Source organism: Zootermopsis nevadensis, unplaced genomic scaffold (genome assembly GCF_977971745.1).
Source record: "Zootermopsis nevadensis isolate Lab colony 2312 unplaced genomic scaffold, Znev_1.0 Znev_ptg000005l, whole genome shotgun sequence".
Lineage (NCBI taxonomy): Eukaryota > Metazoa > Arthropoda > Insecta > Blattodea > Termopsidae > Zootermopsis > Zootermopsis nevadensis.
This window is the reverse complement of record NW_028259137.1, coordinates 957,656-979,677: the sequence shown is the minus strand read 5'-3', so window position 1 is coordinate 979,677 and position 22,022 is coordinate 957,656. Positions and strand designations below refer to the sequence as shown.

The following is a 22,022-nucleotide window of genomic DNA, read 5'->3' as shown; positions in this document are numbered from 1 at the left end:
TTTGAAAAAAGTAGCACACAAATATATTTTCTTTATGGATTTTTCTTCAATAAAAATAGCTCTTTAAAATTTACAAGATTCAAATATGCCATCACTGGCAAAGCTAACTACAAATTGTTATTCAGAATCTAATGATACCACTTCATTCTAAGGATAGCCTATCAGGTTTTGAATGGAAGTTCACACTATCTGAAATTTTGAACATAATTTTTGTCACAAAACTGTAAATTACAAAATGATGCAACATACAGATAAAACAGTGTGTGTTTCAGAAAATTCAGCCAACACTTTTCGACCTTATGTGAATAAAAATAGAAGTTCAATTCCAGTATACCGCCAATGAAAGAGATGGACTGATTTATGTGCGGTTAAGCATCAGTATACTGAAAATTGACTGTCACCACAAACTACAAAATTTACATTTATGAATAAAACTGCACTAATTCAAAATTGCATAAAACTCGGTAATCTGGAAAACATATGTGCTGTACTATTGCAATATGAACTCAATGGACTTAGCTGTCTTCTAAAGATGTAAATTCCCTGGTATGGTTTCCCCAACTGCCTGACAAATAATATGGCAAAAGGCTACAAAGACAAACTTGCAGGCACTGCAATTCACTTTGCCCCTGACAACTCCTTCAGAGATTGTTCAGCAGCATTACAATAATACAGACAATGCTACCTACCAAAATACACTTACAAAACTAAGACAGGAAGGAGACTGTAGCAGCCACGCCACTGCAAGGAAGTCGTGTAAGAACAGAGAGGTAGAAACACACCTATGGGAATGTTGAATTCACTCTGCTAAACACCAACAAACTCCAATCCAACATTACCATAAATATATAGTCAAAGAGGCAACATAAACACTTTTAAATTCAAAATTCAGTTGGACCAACATTTCTTGTGTTACGTTCACATATTATAACTTTAACATAGGCAGTAGAACCATAAAGGAAGAATGTCAACAACTCAGCAATATTACTGGAAGGGGATTTCTTATTAATATTAAGAAATAAAATATAATTGTTTGCAGATTAGGCCCTCAGAAGAGTCTACTGCCCTAGATGTCATGCTTGTTGGCATAGGACAAGTTTAGAAAACCATTTGCTGGCACAGAGAATCCCTCTTCCTGTTACAGCCTAAGCTTCATATGTTTTACTCTCTATGTCATCTGTCATGGCTAGAAAACCACTATTATGATATTCTGGTTGGACATTATCCATTGTCTTTGTTTAAACTGATAATAACATTAAAACTATATAATTTATTACATTTATCTAACAAATATATCCTTGAAGATGTCTGTCTTCTGGGTTGTTGCGCTTTATAGTTTGGTAGAAGTTCACTGACATTTCAGAGGTCCTTGCTGCCTCCATCATGAGGGCGATCAGTCTGGTAGAAGTTTACCGATGATGGAGGCAGCAAGGACCTCTGAAATATCAGTAAACTTCAAACAGACTACACAGCGCAACAACCCAGAAGACAAACATCTTCAGACTCACTGCCGTGAAAACCTCAAATTCTACAGATGTATCCTTGTCTCAGGACAGAAACAGAGCTAATCTCCAAAACAAAAAAATTTTAGAATTTAATTTCTATATTTATTTAAACAACAGACAATGGATAATGTCTAACCACAATATCATCATAATGCTAACACACCACTGTCAAAAAATGTTAGAATGATATTAGAATTCTATTATCTCATGTATATGTTTGTATATAAAGTTGTGAGGATAACATAAAATTGTGGTTCTTTCATTATATTACTATATACAATTTGAACTATTTATTTTTATATAAACCTCACTGCTGTAGGATCAACAAATCCTATTCTACATGCAAAATATGGTTTCAAATCTCTTGTTAGTTCACTCTTTGAAAGGCCAACATACAAGCCATCCATATATTTGTTTAGGTTATATACAATGGTTCAGATTTAGAAATTCATCACACAGTCAAATGTAGGCCTAGTTGAAAAATGGCAATTTTCTCTAATTAGATTCATTAGAGCCATTTAACAGATTCCATTTATACAAACAGCAATGACATAAATGTAAACACAGTTTCTATATTATTTTATAGAAAACAAACATATATGTCTTTTATTTAATGCACATTATGTACAAGAAAGCAAACTGTATGGGGACGGGTAAATGTGTAAACTGCAGCCTTACAATAATTTGTAATAGGCTAATGCAGTGGTTCTCAACTGGTTTAAATAGAAAGCTTATTATATGAAATTAAACATACAAATTAAAAATCAAATAACTGTTATCACATTCTCATCCATAATTGAATATATTTTAATAGTTACTTAAAGCATAACAGTTAACTTTATTTGAAACTTGGAAACAGAAATAAGTGACAATGTTAGTAGCAGTTACTGTTGGTGGTATGTTCCAACAGTGGTTATGTAGGTACCTCACCCCTTTCCTTATGACAGATTAATTTGTACTGACTCCATTTGTTCGCAGAGTTTGTCATGAACAGTAAATATCTACATTTGTGTACCGAAGGTTATATGTTGCTTAATTCTTACACGAGTTGTGTTGGGTGTAATGTCCTTTGTTGAAAACAATATTCATTTAAGAAAGAATTAATATAAACAGTGCCCCTAAAAATGGGCAGATTTGTTATAAGAAAATGTAACAGTGAAAAATATGAAAATATTAATGAAAAAACCCAGCATTAGTAGAACCAAGTAATGTATGATTTTAAAAATAAATGTATTGTTATACATTTTAGTTCTCTATTCTAATACTAGCATGGAAAAGAGAGAGAGAGAGAGAGAGAGAAAGATGCAAGAACCAAAAGGCTGAGAACTACTGGGCTGCTGTATTTATGTAAAATTCTGTTAAGTGATTCAAGACACAAACACTGCAACTTCTCATCTCCATGCAGACAATGTAACACACTTCAACCCTGTCAGCATGAGAGATGGCATCATGCACGACTTCAATATGAAAATTCTACAGATGCTTCAGAGAATGAAGGTCCAACTGAATTGAATGCTATAAAATCTACCAATATTCAAACTGTATGCAAATAACAGTAACTTAGTTTTAAACAATTATCATACAGTAAACATTCTGCAAGCACAACCTTGTCCACACTCACATAAACATGATCATCAACATTTACTTTTTATTTAAATATATCACAATATTAAAATACTGCATCACACAGAAAACAAGAATAGAATGTGCAAAATAAAATAAAATTTAACAATTTTCTAACCAACGCAAGTCTTAATTTGCAAGTGATTTGGAATCTATATAACAAGAATTAGAAGCATGAGATCTGTCTCACCTCCAATTTCTTTGAAGTAAGTACACAAAAAACCTAAAATCTTATTCTGGTACAAAATATGGATGCTTCAGGTAACAAGGTTTGACATTTGAAATCATCTAGAATTTTATCTGATAAAGTAATTCTAAGATTATTTTCACTGTCCAGTATGAAAGTTTCTGTTGTTTAAAGCTCTTACATCCTCTTAATCTCACTCTGAAAGTATTTTTAGTTTTACACAAGAGTGAGAATATTTCTGTATATGACTGTTACGTATTCTTACTTGTAAGGGTAGAACATAACCTACATTACAATTCTAGATGTGCATTTGCAAAGCCAAGCCATATTTAAATTTCAATGGAATGAATGCTACTGCAATTTTATATAAAATCATGCATACAAACAAAAACTGTTTATACTTTGAAAAGACACTTAGTTTCAAATGCGTTTCGACCTCAAGAGGTCATCATCAGTGGCATGATTTTATATATCAATACACTGCACGGTATGCAAGGTTTTAAGATTACTGCAATTTTGGTGTCAACAAATCCAGACTACAATTAAGACCATTACCACCACTAGACAAATACAGCATATTATCAAAATCTTGGAAGACAGCAAACAATAACACATGAGGATTCTAATATATGTTACTTGAGGCTCCAATAAGAATATGTATTCTTTCATCAGTGTGCCCATTTAGTAAAATACTAACTTGTGTGTTCAATACAATATTCTGAAAATAAACAGCATAAAAATTAACTCATTGCAGTAAGTGAAAATAAGCAAAAACGTACTTTTTTAAAAAATTTACTGTACATAGGCTTTAACGCAATTCCTGAAACTTGCAAATTAAGCACTCAAATGGCGCATGAAACAGTGAAGGACAATGCAAGCAGCCAACCTGATGTCAGTATACTTTTAAGATGTGAACAAAAGTTCTTTTTTGTTTCTTTCTTTAGTGATTAACCTGGACTTATGTAAGACAATTTCTGAAGGAAAAGAATATTAACCCCTCAAAGCCAAACTGTAACTATACGTACAGTACCATCTGCTTTAACAATCAGCAATACTGCATTCTGTATTTAAGGGTTTCATATGATTTTCATCATAAACAAGAATTACTTCCCCAAACAACATTAACTAGCTAATTTTTGTAATGGTAAAGAACAAAGTGTGGTGTGTGAATTTTTTCTGTGACAGACTATTTTTAGATGAGCTTTGGCTTTAAAGAGTTAAGGCAATTATAAAAGTTGTATTTACAAGGTATTCCAATGCAGTAACAAAACATCCAAGTTACCAACACATTATACATGCAAAGTCAGGTAATAGTGTATAATGTTATATGTAAATTGTATAGTTGAGGCAGAAAAAAGCGCATACAAGCTAAAGCTGTCCTTGTGTTTAAGTCCGTGCTTGGGGGGGAAGTGTTCAGCTTCCTGCTGGGGATAGAAGGTGGTGGACCTCACTCTGCCTGTACCTGGTACTGAACCCCAGTTGACCAGTCCATAGGCAATCACAAAGATGAAACATAAAGACAAATGAGGAAGAAGTAAAATATTGTTTATCACTGATACTACTTTGACTTTGACTTTTATGAATCCTTGCTCTTATAAGTTCACTTTCCTCTCAATATCCTTCATGTATCATCACGTTACTTACTGCAGAAAATTAATTAATCTTGGGCTTCCCCATATCATACTCAGATCAGCGCAGTAAGGTACCAAGACAAAATATTCATGGTCCAAAATCAGGATCACAAAATTTAAACTTCAAATATTTGTGCAAACATCTTTGTAACTTTATAATTAGTAACACCTCATACAAATGTGGGAATTAGGAGAAGTATGTTAAGTAAACTATGTCATTAGATTTGAGGTCATGACGTATTTGGAATTTGGTCAATTTTCCATGGTTTGATACCTGTGATAGTGAATAAAATAAATTAACAAATGGCATGGGTATGAGTGGACACTGACTCTTTTTAGTAAAGAAATCTCATTCTTACAGCTGACTGATTTTAAATAAATGTTACATGCTTTGCTACAAAAACAAAAATAACAAAGACCACTTTGTCACTGTTGCAGAAATTTGGTTTTGGGCTTTCACATTATAATATTTCAACATAATAGAAGGGAAAATATATAAAACACGTGCATTTTGATCCTTAAAATCGTAAGAATGCAATTTAAAGTGCTCCCTCCATAACACAAAGCAGGATAAAATTAACAACAATGTTCTGATAGGCTGAGATCTACAATTACAGCTCTGGTTGTTCACACTTGTCAATATACTACACTAGCAAAAACTTAAAAGTTACAAGTACACTACATAACCTATATATCTTTAGGGGCTTTTCTTCCACAAGTAAGATATACAATATATGGTTAGAAGCTTTCACTGTGACTGAACTTGATAAAATCCTCTTGGGCAACAAGCCACACCTCATCCAGCCTCCATCATGGAAGCAAGGTCTCCATAATGCTGGGCTTCTGCCAGAGACGCTTTTATTAAGATATCAGTACATCATTCTGTCGCAGAGGAATGCCCAGCACAGGGACCTGTGAAAGGCTTTGGTTAATTCAGCGAAGAACTTTGAGGTTCCCTAAGCCATCTAGTTAGTTAGTCAGTCAAAGAAGAATTTGGTAAGAACCATTCTGACTCAGAGACTAGAGTTATATTTACAATTTAATATGTGCATTATACTAAAATATTAATAATTTACATTCCTGTATCTGGAATATTTCAGACTTTCATGATGGTTTTACAGCAATGTGGATCCTGTTTCTGGGTGATGGCACTGTGCAGAACTAAGCTACTGCTTACATTTTGGAGACACACTCCCCATCGTCACAGCAGATGATTGTTCAATGGCCCTTGCTGATACAATATGTGGCTACACAGCAATGGAAACAGTTCTTATTTACTTTAGTTTATTTAATGACACTGTCAATAGGTCAGATTATAGTAGCATTCAATGGTAGAGGTAGTAAATAATGAACTTCAAAGAGTGTGGACAGAAGCAGTCATACTAATTTGAAGTACTATTCTGGCAACTGCCTGGATGGACCAAAGAAACCACAAAAAGGTGACATGACAGCTGGGTTCTGGATAAAGATTTAAAACTGGGACCATTTGAAAATGAAACCAATTGACTATGACATTTGGTTGGAACTATTCCATTTGACTTACTGAGGAATAACAATTTGAAAGTGACAGAACCTGTTAAGCACCATAACATGAACATCTATGGAGTAGTGGAAGTATGGCTCCAGTTTCTCAACCTCAACACTAGATGGAGATGAGTGTTTAGTTTTATGTTCTGGCGACCTTACCACCAGGGGATGGGCTCGTTATCCATCGGATAGGAGGCTAGGTGGGCCCCAGAGCCAGTCTTAATGTGAACGCTAAGAGGAAAGTATTTTACCGCCGCTGGGAATTGAACCCCAGTCATCCATCTCATAGAATAGAAAAGGATGTGTGGAATAAAGGTTGATTCTTGGATGGCCCCAGAAAGAACTAGGTTTAACCACAGTGAGGCGGGAGATACAAGGCAAAGAAACAGAATCACAGGTTGAGCTTGCTGTTTCTTCAGAATACGGATCAGAAGATGGTATCTGCAGCTGTACAGAGTTAATAAACTCCTTCCCTATGAAGCTCTCACACAGGTAAATTTCAACAGTTTCACAAATAATTCTGCTGGTGTAGTGAAACTGTTACACCAACATTGTGGTGTTCAGCCACTGTAAAATTTTAGGGCGATAAAGCCAGAACTCTCTCTTGTGTTCTGTCATGTGACCCAATCGGTTCCATATTTAAACATGATCCTGCAGATTTCCACGGTCCTCAGACCTGGGGTGTCCATGACTGGCCGTAGAATTGTCTTGAGCGAGGTGAGATATATGGACTTAAAGTTGTTTTTAACTTTTCTACACAGTACCAAGAACAAGGTCCACAAGTCTGGATATCTTTAATTGAAACTGGTATCATATCTTCAATTAATTTTAGACATATTTTTCATGATTATCTTTAAAATTATAAATAAATAAACAAGGCAAGCACCCACCTAAGACATGGACTACAAAGGAGCACAAACATTTAAAAGAGAACTGAAAAATGTGCCCTGTATTAATTAAATAATGTCACATAAATTTCTGCACCAATTTTAATTAATTAAGTCAAATTTATCTTTTTCCTAAATGGGTGCAATTTTAATATGTAACTGATTATAATATATCATAAATAAAATATTTCAGGAAAAAAGAAACACACTTTGCAGAACAAAATAATGAAGCCAACTAAATTCAACAAATTTTAATTTGAAAATCTCTTGATGATATTTTGTAATTCAGAAGCTCTGTACTGAACTTCTTTCCCTATGCACCTAGAACAATCTGTTAGCCTACGCAAACAAATGCATATCACAGAGCTGAAGTACAGTAAAATACCATCAAATGTACAAATATAACAGGCAGTCATGCCATTCATCACATTTACCCTGATGATGAAGACAGAGTCTCTCCAAAATATCAGATTGTGTAACTCTATTTTTACATGGCTGATCACCCAAGAAGACTTTATTGTGCAGTAAAACACCATAACAATGGTTTCCTGAAAACCAAATAATAATATTAAAACCCTATATGTAGTAGTAACATTTTGCTGTGTACCCTTAATGGGAGAAGAAATACAATCCATAAACGAGGTGGCAAATAGTATAAAATCATTGTCTATAATTGAAAATAAGGCTGATGAAACTTTAAAAAAATTAGCTATGAATACACATACATTACCCTTGAAGGAGAACAAGAAATTAATTATTTTGTTGAATGATGTGTCTTGTTAAAATTTCATTTTTATACAGGATGAGTCAGAAGTATTTACATACTTCGTGTGCGAGTTCCAGGATCAAAAATAAGAAAAAATGTTCCCATGAACATGGGGTCGCAAATGTTTCATTTTCGAAATAATAGCAAAAATAAGTTTCAATGAATGACGTTATGTCAAAGTGAATCCAGATTCCAGTAAAGATTTTCAATTAACGTTTGGGCAGGAATTGTTGGCGACATGCTTATTGTTCTACACATGCTTCCATTATGTCTAAGATGACCTTCATATCGACGATTCTTAAGAAGACACTTGCCATGTATCCTTGAAGTTGTACCACTGAATACAAGAAGACAAATGTGGTTTATGCACGACAGAGCCCCAGCACACTTCTCCCGCCGCGTCAGAGACCATCTCAATGAACAGTACCCTCAGCGATGGATTGGACGTGGTGGCCCAGTAGCATGGCCACCGAGGTCACCGGACCTGATTCCATTGGTCTTTTATCTGTGGGGTCATTTGAAGTCCGTCGTTTATGCAACACCCATAAACAATGATACGAACGTGTGCAGATTGCATTCCAGATGATTCGAAGTAACCGTGGTGTGTACCAACGAATTCGTCAGTCTTGTGTACGTCGTGCTTGTGCATGTGTGGAGAATGGAGGAGTAACCTTTGAGCATCTGTTACAATGAAACATCCCTGTCCGCATACCTGGTAATAAAGGCATACATTAAAAATTATTTTTGGCTATTATTTCGAAAAAGAAGCATTTGCGAACCCATGTTAATAGGAACATTTTTCTTATTTTTGATCCTGGAACACGGACACAAAGATTGTAAGCATACTTCTATTTAATATGTAATGGGTACAGCTTCCAGCACAGTAGCTAGGCATTATTAACCCTAACCATAACCATAAGACAAACAATATAATCACTGTACCCTCATCTGTTTTTATAATATTTTCCCTGTTGTATATCACTGAATTTCTCAAATCATATTCAATCTTCACAAGTTGTTTATGTACTAATATTTCTAAATATAAAGTTTTATGTTGACAGATTACACAGTGATCAAATATTATAACTTTTATCACCAAAATAAACACTGGCTACTGAAGATTGTTTTGCTACGACATAATTATTTTCATGTCACCATATTAACTTTTTTTAAATGCAGTCTCCACCCCCTTTAGGATTTTGCCCAATATTTATAACATATTTTCATTAGCACTGATTATTATACAGAATTATTTACAGATCTACGAGAAGAAAAGTATCAGAATATTTATTTTGCAAATTAGGATGTTGTCAATGTTGAAATTTGTGTACAAAACCACGTGACAAACTGGATGTCAGGAAATGGAGCCACGCAGATGTATGGAAGTGAAGAGCATGCTGGCCATCTAATTCTACAAAAATATGAAGTAAAAATCTTAGCAAGTTACGAAGAGAAAATACCAACATAAATGGCAGGAAAAAGTGGATAACTGAAACTAAGCCAATTACTGCACTACTGTAGGGACAGTCTGATTTGTCTGGTAGAGACCTGTACATTACTCACAAAACCAAAATTACAATTATTGCAGCTGGTAATAAGAAATAAACCTTCAGATTCATATTTGGTACCATACATGTGACATACAATTATATACAGTAAAAATAAACAGGGCTATCAAATTTTAATTTATTACAATAGTAGCATTAAACTCATACCCATTGTAATGTTGCGTAACTATGTACAATGAATAATAAACTTTCTCTTTTCTTTATGTCACAAAATAAAATGTTTAAAATTATAACATTAATTATTTTTGAGAGCAACATATACTAACTACTCATCTTCAATTATCTTAAATGCAAGAAGTACCTGAGTAAACCCTTGTGATGAGAAGATTCTTCTAATTTATGAATGTATAAATGCTAGCGAATCTTCATCTTAAACGGGTAAAAGCAACACCTTCCACACACATAGTATATTCATTTCTATAGATCATGAGCCATCACAAAATTTAAAACTTATGCCATGTTACAATTTACTGACACCTAGACAAATTAATTTACAAAGGGATTTGCTTGCTTCATCCTCCACTGAGTCAAATGCCTGCCTCTGTTCCATCTTCTAATCTTCCTTATATCCTAAAAATTTAAATTTACTTACAGAAATTAGAACAAATATTTCATGTATAAAAATAAACTTCAAATGTAGGAGTTTCAGGACAGTGCATGCCCATACACAAACATTCACACACATGCGCACACAGTTAAGATTTTCATGTATAGTGATGACTGAGGACTTCTCGTGAACATCGATGAGATAGGAAGACACATAAGAACTACAGATAGCAAATTTCTCTGAATATTTAACAATAAGAGAAAATGGTGTTCACAGTTTTCTGCTTCAGTTGTTTGACTGCAGAGCCACGCATTCATGTTACTCTGAATGCGTATTGTGCAAAATTGTGCACATCAAAGTTTGAGTACAAGAATTTTTATATTATGAAATGTCATATGTTTTAATAAAATGGGGAAATGTAAGATTTGAGGTTTTCCCAGCGGTGAGTCTGAAGATTGCTGTCTTCTGGGTTGTTGCGCCAGCATGACCCTCTGAAACGTTGGCGGACATCTACCAGACTACATGGCGCAACAACCCAGAAGACAGCAATCTTCAATATGGGGAAACTCTTGATACTGTATATGCATAATGTACTGCTTTTAAATCATGATGAAATTTTTTACCACGGGGAGAGAACACAGCAATACCGTAAGATAGGAAGAATAATTTTCATCAATAAGAAGACTCAAGATATAAAACAACGAGCTTACAAAATACTGCTCAGCACCATTGCTAGACTTAAGTACATACATCAGATTTAAGGTTAAAATACACTCAAAGAAGTAAAGTAGGATAACAGTGTTTTTCCTGTACATATTTAACAAGTTATAGAAATGGAAGTACAGAAATCAACAATGTCATCCACCAAAAAAACAGTAAGCATGGCCCTCCCACTTACTGTACAAGAGACATAATTATTTATAATACAGAGATCATCATGCAGTCATATATTAACACATTACTCTGATTTTTACAGCAGGATATCTTTTCTGCATTCTCATTTAAGAAAGACAACAAATGCTGGTGTAACTTAATCTGAACTTACCAACATGCACTTTGGTTCTACTCATATGTCAACAATATAAAATCATGGACTCAACTATCCCACTGGAAAGTATACAAGATAATGGTCAAACCTGTTTAATTCAGGAAACAGAACTTTCTCCACGTGATGACTAGAAGGGAAGCAACATTTTCCTTGACAGACTGTTGAACCACTTTTGTGAGCAACACGGTGCTCGACCACTAGACTTCACTGTTACCACCTCGCAGACAGCTTGTAGCTTCTCAACTGATCTTCAGCTACCTCAAATCAATTCTTAAAGACTATGTCCCCCTTCACTAGGACATTTTGTGTTTTTTCTTCTGGTCACGCCTTCGATCAACGTCTGTTGTTGGGTGAGGTTTCAGTTCTCTGAAGGCTAACTGAAAAATAAATACAATCTATCAAAAGTGATTCACACAAATGACCAATAAGCAGGTTGGTGTAGCAGGAACTTGTATCTGGGAGGAACCCAGTCTTGACAGCGTTACTGGTTTTCCTGACCGAGGTATTATATACAGTCAAATGTTAAAATGGTATTGGTACCCTCAAATAGGCAATGACTACCACTTTCCAAATACTTTTCTGCTCAACATTCAACATTACTGACGTCTCAAACAGCACTGTTAAATAACCTAAGAAAAAATCACAACGTGAACAATCATCCTGCAATGAAGTAACACAGGATCTTTCACCAAGAGTCAAAACTTATTCACATGCTCATGTAATTCCCAGTAACAAAAAATGATCAGTGCAACATCGGATTGTAGCTTTAGTTAACCATTTTCCCTGTTATCCTAAATTAACTTTGGTTTAAAATGCTGCCCTGAGTTAACTCACAGCAGCTAGAATTTTGTGGGTATTATCCTGAATTCTTTCATTCCTACCAATAATTTGACATGTTTGTCATCAGACACCACCTGTGGTGGATTTCCTTTATACATCTTCATCTTTATTAATTTCAGTTCTTATACACAGCACCTTTATATGGTGGTATTTTGTAGTAACATCCCAGTATCAAGATAGGATGAATACTACAAAAATCTCCCCATTGAACACCGGACAGAATTTAAAAAAAGAGAACAGAACATAATAATAATTGAAGGAGAATATATAAAACTCAAAATAGACACAATAATAAAAAAACATAAAATCACTAAAAGTTGGGAAAGCCGCAGGTCCAGAGGGAATTAGTGTGGAGCTGATAAAGAATGTAACTCAAAGACTATTTAGAATAATAACTAAAATGTTTACTAAATACGTAAATGGAGAGCAGATACCTCAAGAATGGAAGACTGGATGGATATTCTCGGTATATAAAAAGGTAGACCAGCAGAAATGCAAGAACTACAGTGGAATAACAGTGACATCAACAGTTAACAGACTCTTTGGCAGAATAATAAGGGACAAAATAGAAGAAGAATACAAAAGGAATGAAGCAGAACAGTGGGGCAGTCAACCACAGATAATTTAAGAGACAAGCAGCAAGAGAACTACATCTGCTTTTCATAGATTTAGCAAAAACATATAACATACCTACCGCCAAACTGTGGCCGACACTACAAGAATATGGCATTAATCATACCGTTGTCATAGCAATTAAAGAACTATATAACAACTCAATATCAAAAGTGCAAATAGGAAAATACCTATCACAAGGATTTCAATGCAACAAATGCATTATTTAAAATCTACAAAGAACAAGCTTTAAGAAAATGGAATAGGAAATGTTGTGGGAATGGAAGTGAATAACAAAAACTTATACATGCTACAATTTTCCAATGACCAGGTGTTAACAGCACAGAATACAGAAGACCTTGAATACATGAAATGGGGGCTTAACATTAACATTGACAAAACCAAGTATCAATGCATTGGAGGTCCATCACAGAACTTACATCAACACAATTTTGTTAAGAATGGATAAAATATGAAATGACATGATAAGAAGAATGGCTGATGAAGAAGCAATACAATGGAATGGAAAGAACTGGAATGGTAACATGAACAGAAGAAGAGAGCAGAATTGGATTTCATAAGATAATCAGTGAAGAGGATAACCAAGGAAGCTGCAGAAAGAAGGCACTCCGCCAACCATGACTAGCACACGAACAGAAGCATGTGAAGTGTTAAGACTGGCAGAAGTGGCATCCGGTGATGGCAAGTCAATGAACAGCTACATAAAGCTGATTTCCAATACTTTATAAACCATGGTCTTCTAAGTCACCTTTTATCATTTAGTTTCCCTACGTGAAGAGCTATTATATCATTTTCTTCATTGCCTGTTTAACTCCTCTTGGAACAAAATTTCTTCTAAACAGTTTGTTATCCTTCATCTGCGTCACTTTCTTCATCTCTGAGGGAGAGATCAGTTTCATGTCCATAAAAAGTAGTGTTTTTTACACATTTATTTTTGGAAGGTGGATAGCACAGAATTAAAATAAAGATAACAAACAATAAGAAGTTGTAAACAAAATTGTTCTTATATAATTTAAGTTGAACATAGGAGTGATGTTACATTTTCATAACAGTCAATCGTTCATAAATATACATTATAAATTTACACATACCAAATCTTCATCATCTGGTACCCTGGAGAGAAGATCCAGTATTTCATTATTGGGGACAGTGTGTGGGCGAATAAGTTTGCGAGCAAACTTGTTCACCCCCCATGCCATGATGAGGTAACGGACAGACACCAGATACAGCACAACAGCCCCAGCTATCAGCATGAGGATTGCCAAAGTGCTGAGGTACGGCACGGTGAAGTTGAATGTACTGCGAAGAAAAACAGACCTTTCACTGTTACAGGGGTAATTCATATTAAATGAAGTTCAATCACAGTGACCAACACATATACAATGTTTGTCACTCCAAAAACAACAGTTTCCTAAGTACGAGTATCGTCACAGCCCAGTTTATATTTGATGCTGGCCTCAGTAAGAGATACAGCAGATGCAAAATAATTCTGATCTTGGGCTCCAACACATTAAGAGGGGAAGGGAAGCTGGAAAGGGCACGGAGGGGAGCATGTCAAAGATTCCGAGCATGTATAGTGTAACTGAAAACAATTATTTCCCCTTGTAACTTTGACACAATCAGTGGCATTTTAATACTGACTTTTACAATATACTGTATTCTGTTACCTAAAGGAACTATGAAAAACTTACAATACAGGCACACACCTTAACACACACACTACTTCTACAGTCAAAATATAATAATTTCACAGTAGTATACAAGGATGGACTGGGATATCTGTCCATACATGCTATTGCTTTGTGCCCCCGCCTCGTGTATTTGTAATGGTCATCCAATCTCAGAATTAATTATTTTGTGTCCACTGTACTAACCTACACAGAATCTCACTTAACCCATTCTTGCACAAATATCACTACTGCCATTCAGACTAATAAAGTAGTGTCACAGATAAGGCCTTATCCTTGCTCCTAGTATATTTATGTGCCTATCTGAAGCATTATTTGTTCGCTTATTAGTACACACTTAATGGTCGTGGACGAAGAAAGAAACAGCTTCTTCCTGCTTTGAGTCTGATGTTATAAATTTCCTTTGCATCCGCACAGCACTGCAGTCAAAACATATTACTTCTACTCAGTGCACAAAATACATTCTGTGCTTGACTGTAAACCTCAATTTTGTTTTTATAAAAGTGCTTCACACATCATCCGGAGTGACAGCTTATTAATCTTTTGTGTATAAAAATGTTTCACACTACATTTTTTAAACTTCCCATTGTGAGATATGAGATTCTGCTACAGTGAGATCCATACTGAACTGAAATTTTGCATTTTTTTTAAATTTCACAATAGTTTTTATTAGCACAGCAAGGTTTATTTTAAATGTCCTACATCATCAAACGGTTAAATATCGCACTGATATAATTTAACTGACAAGTTAGCAACTCTTGAATGTGAGTTGCAGACATTACAGTTACCATAATTACGGTCAATGTCAGGAATGGTATATGGATCAGTGCACGAGTCATCAACTTCTCACTTTAGTTATTACTAAAGATGCCAATAATATTGAAGTATCATTTTCATATCTCCATGATACTAACTTAAAAAAAAAATACTGCCCTGCCCATATTATTCTTCAAATTTTATTAGCAGTCAGAAGACTAGCTCAAAGATTATGTATTTCAATAATTTTAGGATATTATAAGTACCTGTTAGAATAAGCATTTTTTAAAATTTTATAAATTCTCTTTATACTAAGGCTGAACTGTATAAATCTACAAATATTACAATAATTTAGACCAAGAAATGTGCTTCAATTTTAAGATGCCTGTGTTTTCTTTAAGCTACGGCTGCTGCACAGGTTACAACACTTCTGTAATGCCTACTGACAACTTATAAAACTTATTCAGCATAGTTCACATACTCTATAATGATTTAAATCAAATAACGATACGCCAGCTGTTGAAAGCAACAAGTTATTATCGAAGAAGAACGTGTACATGATATGTCACACAAAATGCTAGACAAAAGATGTCAGTGAAGCTAAAAATACTGTAAATATGACACATACTTACTTTTTTATACTTTCTCCAAGGGATGCAATAAAGCCAATTGAATTTTGAACACTTTGCGTCACTTCTTGTATGGCTTGAAGGCGTTCCTTTAAACTTTTCTTTTCTTCCTGCAACCATATGACATTTTACAACAAAGAAGACTACCATCTTCATCCTCATTACCACAAGAACCTCAAATTCTACTTATTTTAAAACAACTTAGTTAATTAACATGGAAGTAATTCTTGTTCTTAGGTTTTCATGGTTAGAGTTTAATATGAAACATTCAACTTTTGGGAATAAACTGCAGAGTTTTTGTAATTCTTTGGTCAATAATACAGTTTTTAACTTAAAAATGATATTGGGGGGGGGGGGGGGATGAATTCCCTTATATAGATCAGAAAATGGGTGGTGAAGGGAGGTGAAGTTGTGGTTGGACAAAGAGAGGAATTGGTTGCTATTCAGTATAGAGTCACGATGTCTCTCAAGAGTACAAATTATTAAGCTCCTAACTGATTCATTTTCTACAGTATTCAAGGGTTCTTTACATGATAAATAAAACAAATAATACCAATTTTTTTAACTTCTTAAGACTTCCTTAATCACACACTGCAATGCCTCATAAAATGTCAGCAAGACAAAACAGTTGTAAAGCCCTTTTGCCTTTCACTATTCTAAGAAGGCTCATTTAAGATTCTGTTCTTATTAAATTTCATGGCACAGGGATAAACAAATAACGTGTAAACACAAATGTTAAAAAAATAGTTATACAGTATCAATAAATTTTTCTCAACGTTTGCAACAGAAACAAAAGTGTCTGTATTATGAGTTTTGCATTTATTATTCTCTATACTGTGACAGTTGAAGACTGAATTCTGTTGCAGCAAACCAATTTATCTTTCTCTCTCTCCCCCCCCCCCCTTTCTCCTGCTGAGCAAACTGGTGTAGATGTAACTTGTAATTGGGAAGTACCCACTTTAACCACTTTTTCTGGCATTTAACCCCTCCCACACAATCTTTCTTATCTGTAAGCAGACCACTTTTTGCAAAGACCAATATTATTATTAATAAACATGCAAAACATTATTGAAAACAGAGGATAAGTTGTGCTGTCCCATAAATCAGAAAATGCCCTGAGAGTGTTTGCAAGGAAAATACTAAGAAGGATTTGTGGCCCAGTTAAAGACAATGACCAGTGGAGGGTAAGATATAACCAGGAGTTATACGCGCTATATAAAGACCCTGATCTTGTAATGTGCATTAAATTAAAAAGACTGCAATGGGCGGGGCATATTCAAAGGATGGATGGCACAAGAACTCTTAAGAAAGTCCTAAATGCTAAGTCTGAAGGGACAAGAATGGTGGGAAGACCTAGAGGAAGGTGGGAAGGTGCTGTGAGACGGGATGCTGCCGGTCTGATCCAATGTCGAAATTGGAAAATGGCCACAAATAATAGATCTTCATGCAGACAGAAAATTCAGGAGGCCAAGGCCTGATATGGGCTGTAGAGCCATTTGATGGATGGAGGATAAGTTATGATAGTTGAGTTTTACCTTGTATAGACACTCAATCACAAGCAGAAAACTGAGTTATAACATGATGCAAATATTTTAATGCAAATTTTTACTTGCAAAAACATGTCTCAAAGCACTCACCTAACTTACTTCACACAGCACAGTATTCCTTGAGAAGCTAAGAGTTCAGCTAATCAAGAAGTTTCTTACCTTTTATAAAACCTGAAGGTTCATTACTGTGTTCACAAAAGCCTGCCACCTATCCCTATTCTGAGGTCTTGTATGACATTTCATGGCATGCTGAATTTTTTACAGTGAGGAGTTGTTAGCTCCTCAACCAACCCCCAAATTGGAGGACCACACTAATGTTGGCTGTCCACAACTGTCTATTCAATTCTGGTGCCCATAAATTAGCTGGTGATTTGAAAAACATAACTATTTATTTATAACTCATATGAAAAACTTAGCAAAGAAACATTCTGCAGGTGATTACACGAAGGAAAGCTAACTGGCTGGGACATATTATGAGAAGGAATGGATTACTGAGTGATATCACCGAAGGCCATGTTGAAGGAAAGAGAGGACTAGGAAGAAGATTGATACAGCTAACCGACGATCTTAAACAAGGAAAGAAGATGACGTTCCAGGAATTAAAACGAGAAGCCGAGAATAGGGGAAACTGGAGAGCTCTGTTTGGGCAGAGCAATGAACCTGTCGTAAGACAGAACACTGAATAAATAAAAATGAAAAACTTACATACTATAAAACAGTTACATGACATTAAAGTTTTTCCACATGTGGTTGTTGATGTTCGCTCATGATCATCTGCTAATTTACGGGCATCCAGTATATTCACAGCTTCACCTGAATTTATAACCTGAAGACACGCCATACATTTACAAATGCATATGTTTAGAAATTCTTCAGAAGCTTTTGACTTTGTAGTACAGTTCAAAGCACTTATCTGGGTATAAATATGGCTTTTTATTGTGTGTCTTGCAGTAAAATATTGACACTTCCCAAAGTCCCATACAATAAAAGGTTAAATTAGGCCACCGTAGCCTCCTTCCAAATCTTCATCTGCTCATCAATATGAGATTCAAACAGCATAATTAAATACCTTAAAAATCAATAATCACTTGATCCATGCAATATTAATAACTCCAGAAATGACACTTTAAGCAGTGGTTAACCTATTTAAGAACAAAGTTAATCTAAATAACAGTTAGTAATCCAGATCCTACCGCAATCAAAACACAATGCATCCTAATTATAAAGATTAAATGGCTAATGCTGTTCAGGGAAATAACTATCATTTATTCTGAAAACTGCAATAAAGCCTTAAGTAAATTCTATGGAAAAACTGCAGAGTTATTAAATGTTAAAGCAGGTGGTGCATCCAGTTACCACTGTGCTTTAAAGGGTTAGAACTATGTATTGTGTACCTTATCTTTATCCTCCTCATCATCATCTTCATCTCCAAGAGGCTCTTCTTCTTCATCATGAATGGTCCAGCCACCTGTCAGTGACAAAACCTGTCAAAACAAAATGATTAGTACAAAATGTGAAACGTAGAGAATTCGAATTTTTACTGACAAATTTTTCTTTTATAACATGTTAGAAACACTATCCTGAGAAACCTGATCATGACCAAGGTAAATTATTTCCAAAATTGCGTAAAAGTTATTTAAATTGTTTCTTAGTATTACAGAGTTTCTGAACTTTGTCCATTGTCTAATAATCTTTTAAAGGCAGGATATATAAAGTATGTTCACCAATAAAGTTAAACACAACTGTCACTTCATGGCTCGTGGCAGAAACCGAGTTTATTTTATTGTTTTATGGAGTTATACTTGACTCATATTTGGAAAACCTTTAGAGTTCTCCTTCAGTAATAATAAGTATTTTCATTCAATGTTTTTATAATAATTTATGATAATTTGTTCTACATAAATAGCGATGCCTTATCAATGATTCTTGGCACAATGTATGGTCGTCAAGCAAACAGAACGTTCCCTTCCATTTCCGTTTGAGTCGTACATCTATAAACAGATTATTGTGACTTGAAGAATAGAATTCATTCTCTAACAAAAATCTGTCCTGGCTGCAAGCCACATTGAATTTAATTTTTTTTTTATGTAGATGCTACAAAAGATAAAAAAGGTACAACTAATGAAATAAAAAAAACATATTTAGGTTCTCAGTTTATTCAGTAAGAAGGAAAGATGTGCAAACACTGAAATGGAGCTTAATTACTCTGACATTTGTAAAAATTCTGTACCAAAAGTACAGGGGAATCGCTAATGTACATGTAATGTGAACCCCTTCCCCTCCTCAGTTAACAACTTTTCTGTTTTCATCCTGTGCAGGGAAAAGATGCCAGTATAATTATACTGCACCTCTCTATAAACAGAATTTCAGAATAATAAGTTGGAGTTGCTATTTGTTCACTGGGTTTTGCTGAATTTGTTATGCAGTCAAGTGTCAAAACTGTTAAATATTTGGAATATTATGACAAACTCGTGTCAATGCTTATTCATTGCACTAAACATGACAATCCCACTGGTCTCAATGTTACCAGCCGACTTTTTCAATTTTTACCTTTGCACTTTTTACCAAACAAATGACAAAGAGTAACCTAAAAGTTTCATTTGTATAAAATACTTTAAATCATACTAAGAAAAGATTCATTTAATGATATAGCTTTTTGTTTTCCTGGCACCATATTTTTGTATTGTTACTTAATTAATGGTCAGAAAAGACATCCATTATGTTAGAAAATACATACACATTTATTTTCCTGCCACGATTCTAACCTCACAATCATAATATAAACTCTTTAATCAGACAATAATTTGAAGAGAATGTCAGTTTATATTCCTTTTGCATCTTATTCTCAATGACTTCTTTTGTATTCACATTTATAAGTTTATTTTTATATATAAGGGCAATTCAGATAAAAACAAATGATTTACTGTGACACACTTTCAAGTCACAAGTTATTTTATTTTTATACTTCCCCTTTATGAAACTTGTGTACATGACATATTTGTTCAGTTTCATAAAGTCTAGTTTAAACAGTGTACAATGAATGAAATGTAATATAAAATGAAAATTTTTCTTCTCAAAACATGGCCCATTATGAAGTGGAAGTCACTGACTTTCTTGAATGAATCGTGAATGCAGTACTCCAGCCTGAAACCAAATGGGCTATCAAAGAGTGGGGTTATCTTCCTTTGCCAAAGCAAACAAAATAAATTGTAGGATTATAAGTTGGAAAGGTCATGTTGACTCTCTTACAGAACACGGAGATCACTGTGGCCTCAAGAGCATCAACTTCTAGCATAACAATGCATGTAGAGAAATGAAATATATTTTGTACATATTTAAACTTCTACTGTCAAATCTTTTTTTTAAACAGGTGTATGACTGAAATAAGTGAACCAACTTATGAAGCAAAGCAGGATGGTCTTCATATATCAGAAAGTCATTTAGATGTTAAAATGGAGTAAGAAGAAATAGCTGTCAATAGTCCAGCTGCTCTAATTACATGAACACACTACTATTTTGTCTGCCTCAGCTATTAAAAAGTTTAATTATATATGAAGGGATAACAGAAAAAAATAACAAACAAAATATAACTTTGACTTGGCATATTGTTAAATCTAAATAGAAGGGTTTAATCAAGAAAGATGTACTACTGTTTAGCATAGCATTTTGCTGGGTCTATAAACTACAATTATTTTATAATATTGTTTTCTTATAAACTGAAATAAATAGTATAAGTATAGTAATGAAAATGTTGACTGTGGTCTTCTGGCATGTACACATCATGTAACCTACAATGGAATTTTATTGAGGATAATACACCAATCTAGTAAATTTTAAAATTTATATTCAGATTACCTTAAAGCAAGAAAATGTCTTCAACTGAATTTCAAATTTCTTCAATAAGTCTTTTATTATAGTAAAAAACCTGTGCCTGGTGAATATAAGTTTTAGAATATGGAATTTCCTTATGCCTTTCTCAAACAGAATCCTTTTCTTCAAATGTTGCTACATAAATTCCCTCCACTGACGGCAAGCTTTATGGTAGTCTGCCCCCCTCCCCCCACCTATCGGCCATTCATTTTTTAAATCACAAACTGAAAGCAGGAAAGCACAATTATGTCCATACAGAATAATGCTTTTTGAGAAGCTAATAGTCACTTGGTCAGTCATAAAATTCACTACATTTTATGGAACCTTGATGTTGTTTACCATGTTCACAACAGTAAACAATGATCCTTATCCTGTCAGATGAATCCAGTAAACAAACCCACTTCATATTTATTTTAAAATAAATATTACTATTATCCACTTATTTATAACTACACCTTAAAGTGCACCCTTTCAGGTTTTCTGATTACAACTTTGTTTGCGTTCTTCATCTGTTCCATGCATGTTACATGCCTCGTCATCTCATAAATATCAATCTGCTGACACTAACAGTAACTGGTAATGAATAAAAATTATGTTCATTATATATATTGCCTTCTGTAACTTCTATCTGTCCTTCCCTTATGGCTAGAAAAAGTTTCACAACCATATAACAAAACTGGTAAAATTATATTTATTTACTGATGCTCAAAGTATCTATATAATGTCAGCGGAGAGGATGACAGTGAGTAATGAATTTGAAAGGATTTGGA

At 34.4% G+C, this 22,022-nt stretch overlaps 1 protein-coding gene across 11 annotated transcripts in view; it reads right to left on the bottom strand.

Moving 5' to 3' along the window:
* Nucleotides 1-22,022, bottom strand: part of Mctp (multiple C2 domain and transmembrane region protein) — a 245,213-nt gene continuing 223,191 nt past the window's right edge. For 9 of the 11 annotated variants that reach the window (XM_087343294.1, XM_087343295.1, XM_087343298.1 and 6 more), the window contains 4 exons: nt 18,777-18,866; nt 15,839-15,945; nt 13,854-14,061; nt 1-11,666 (listed from right to left, as the gene is read on the bottom strand). In XM_087343294.1, coding sequence (XP_087199420.1) covers nt 11,583-11,666; nt 13,854-14,061; nt 15,839-15,945; nt 18,777-18,866 — 489 coding nt within the window. In that variant the 3' untranslated portion in view covers nt 1-11,582. Of the gene's footprint in view, nt 11,667-13,853; nt 14,062-15,838; nt 15,946-18,775; nt 20,527-22,022 lie in introns of those variants that run through there. The other 2 variants (XM_087343299.1, XM_087343300.1) reach the window with 1 other exon arrangement.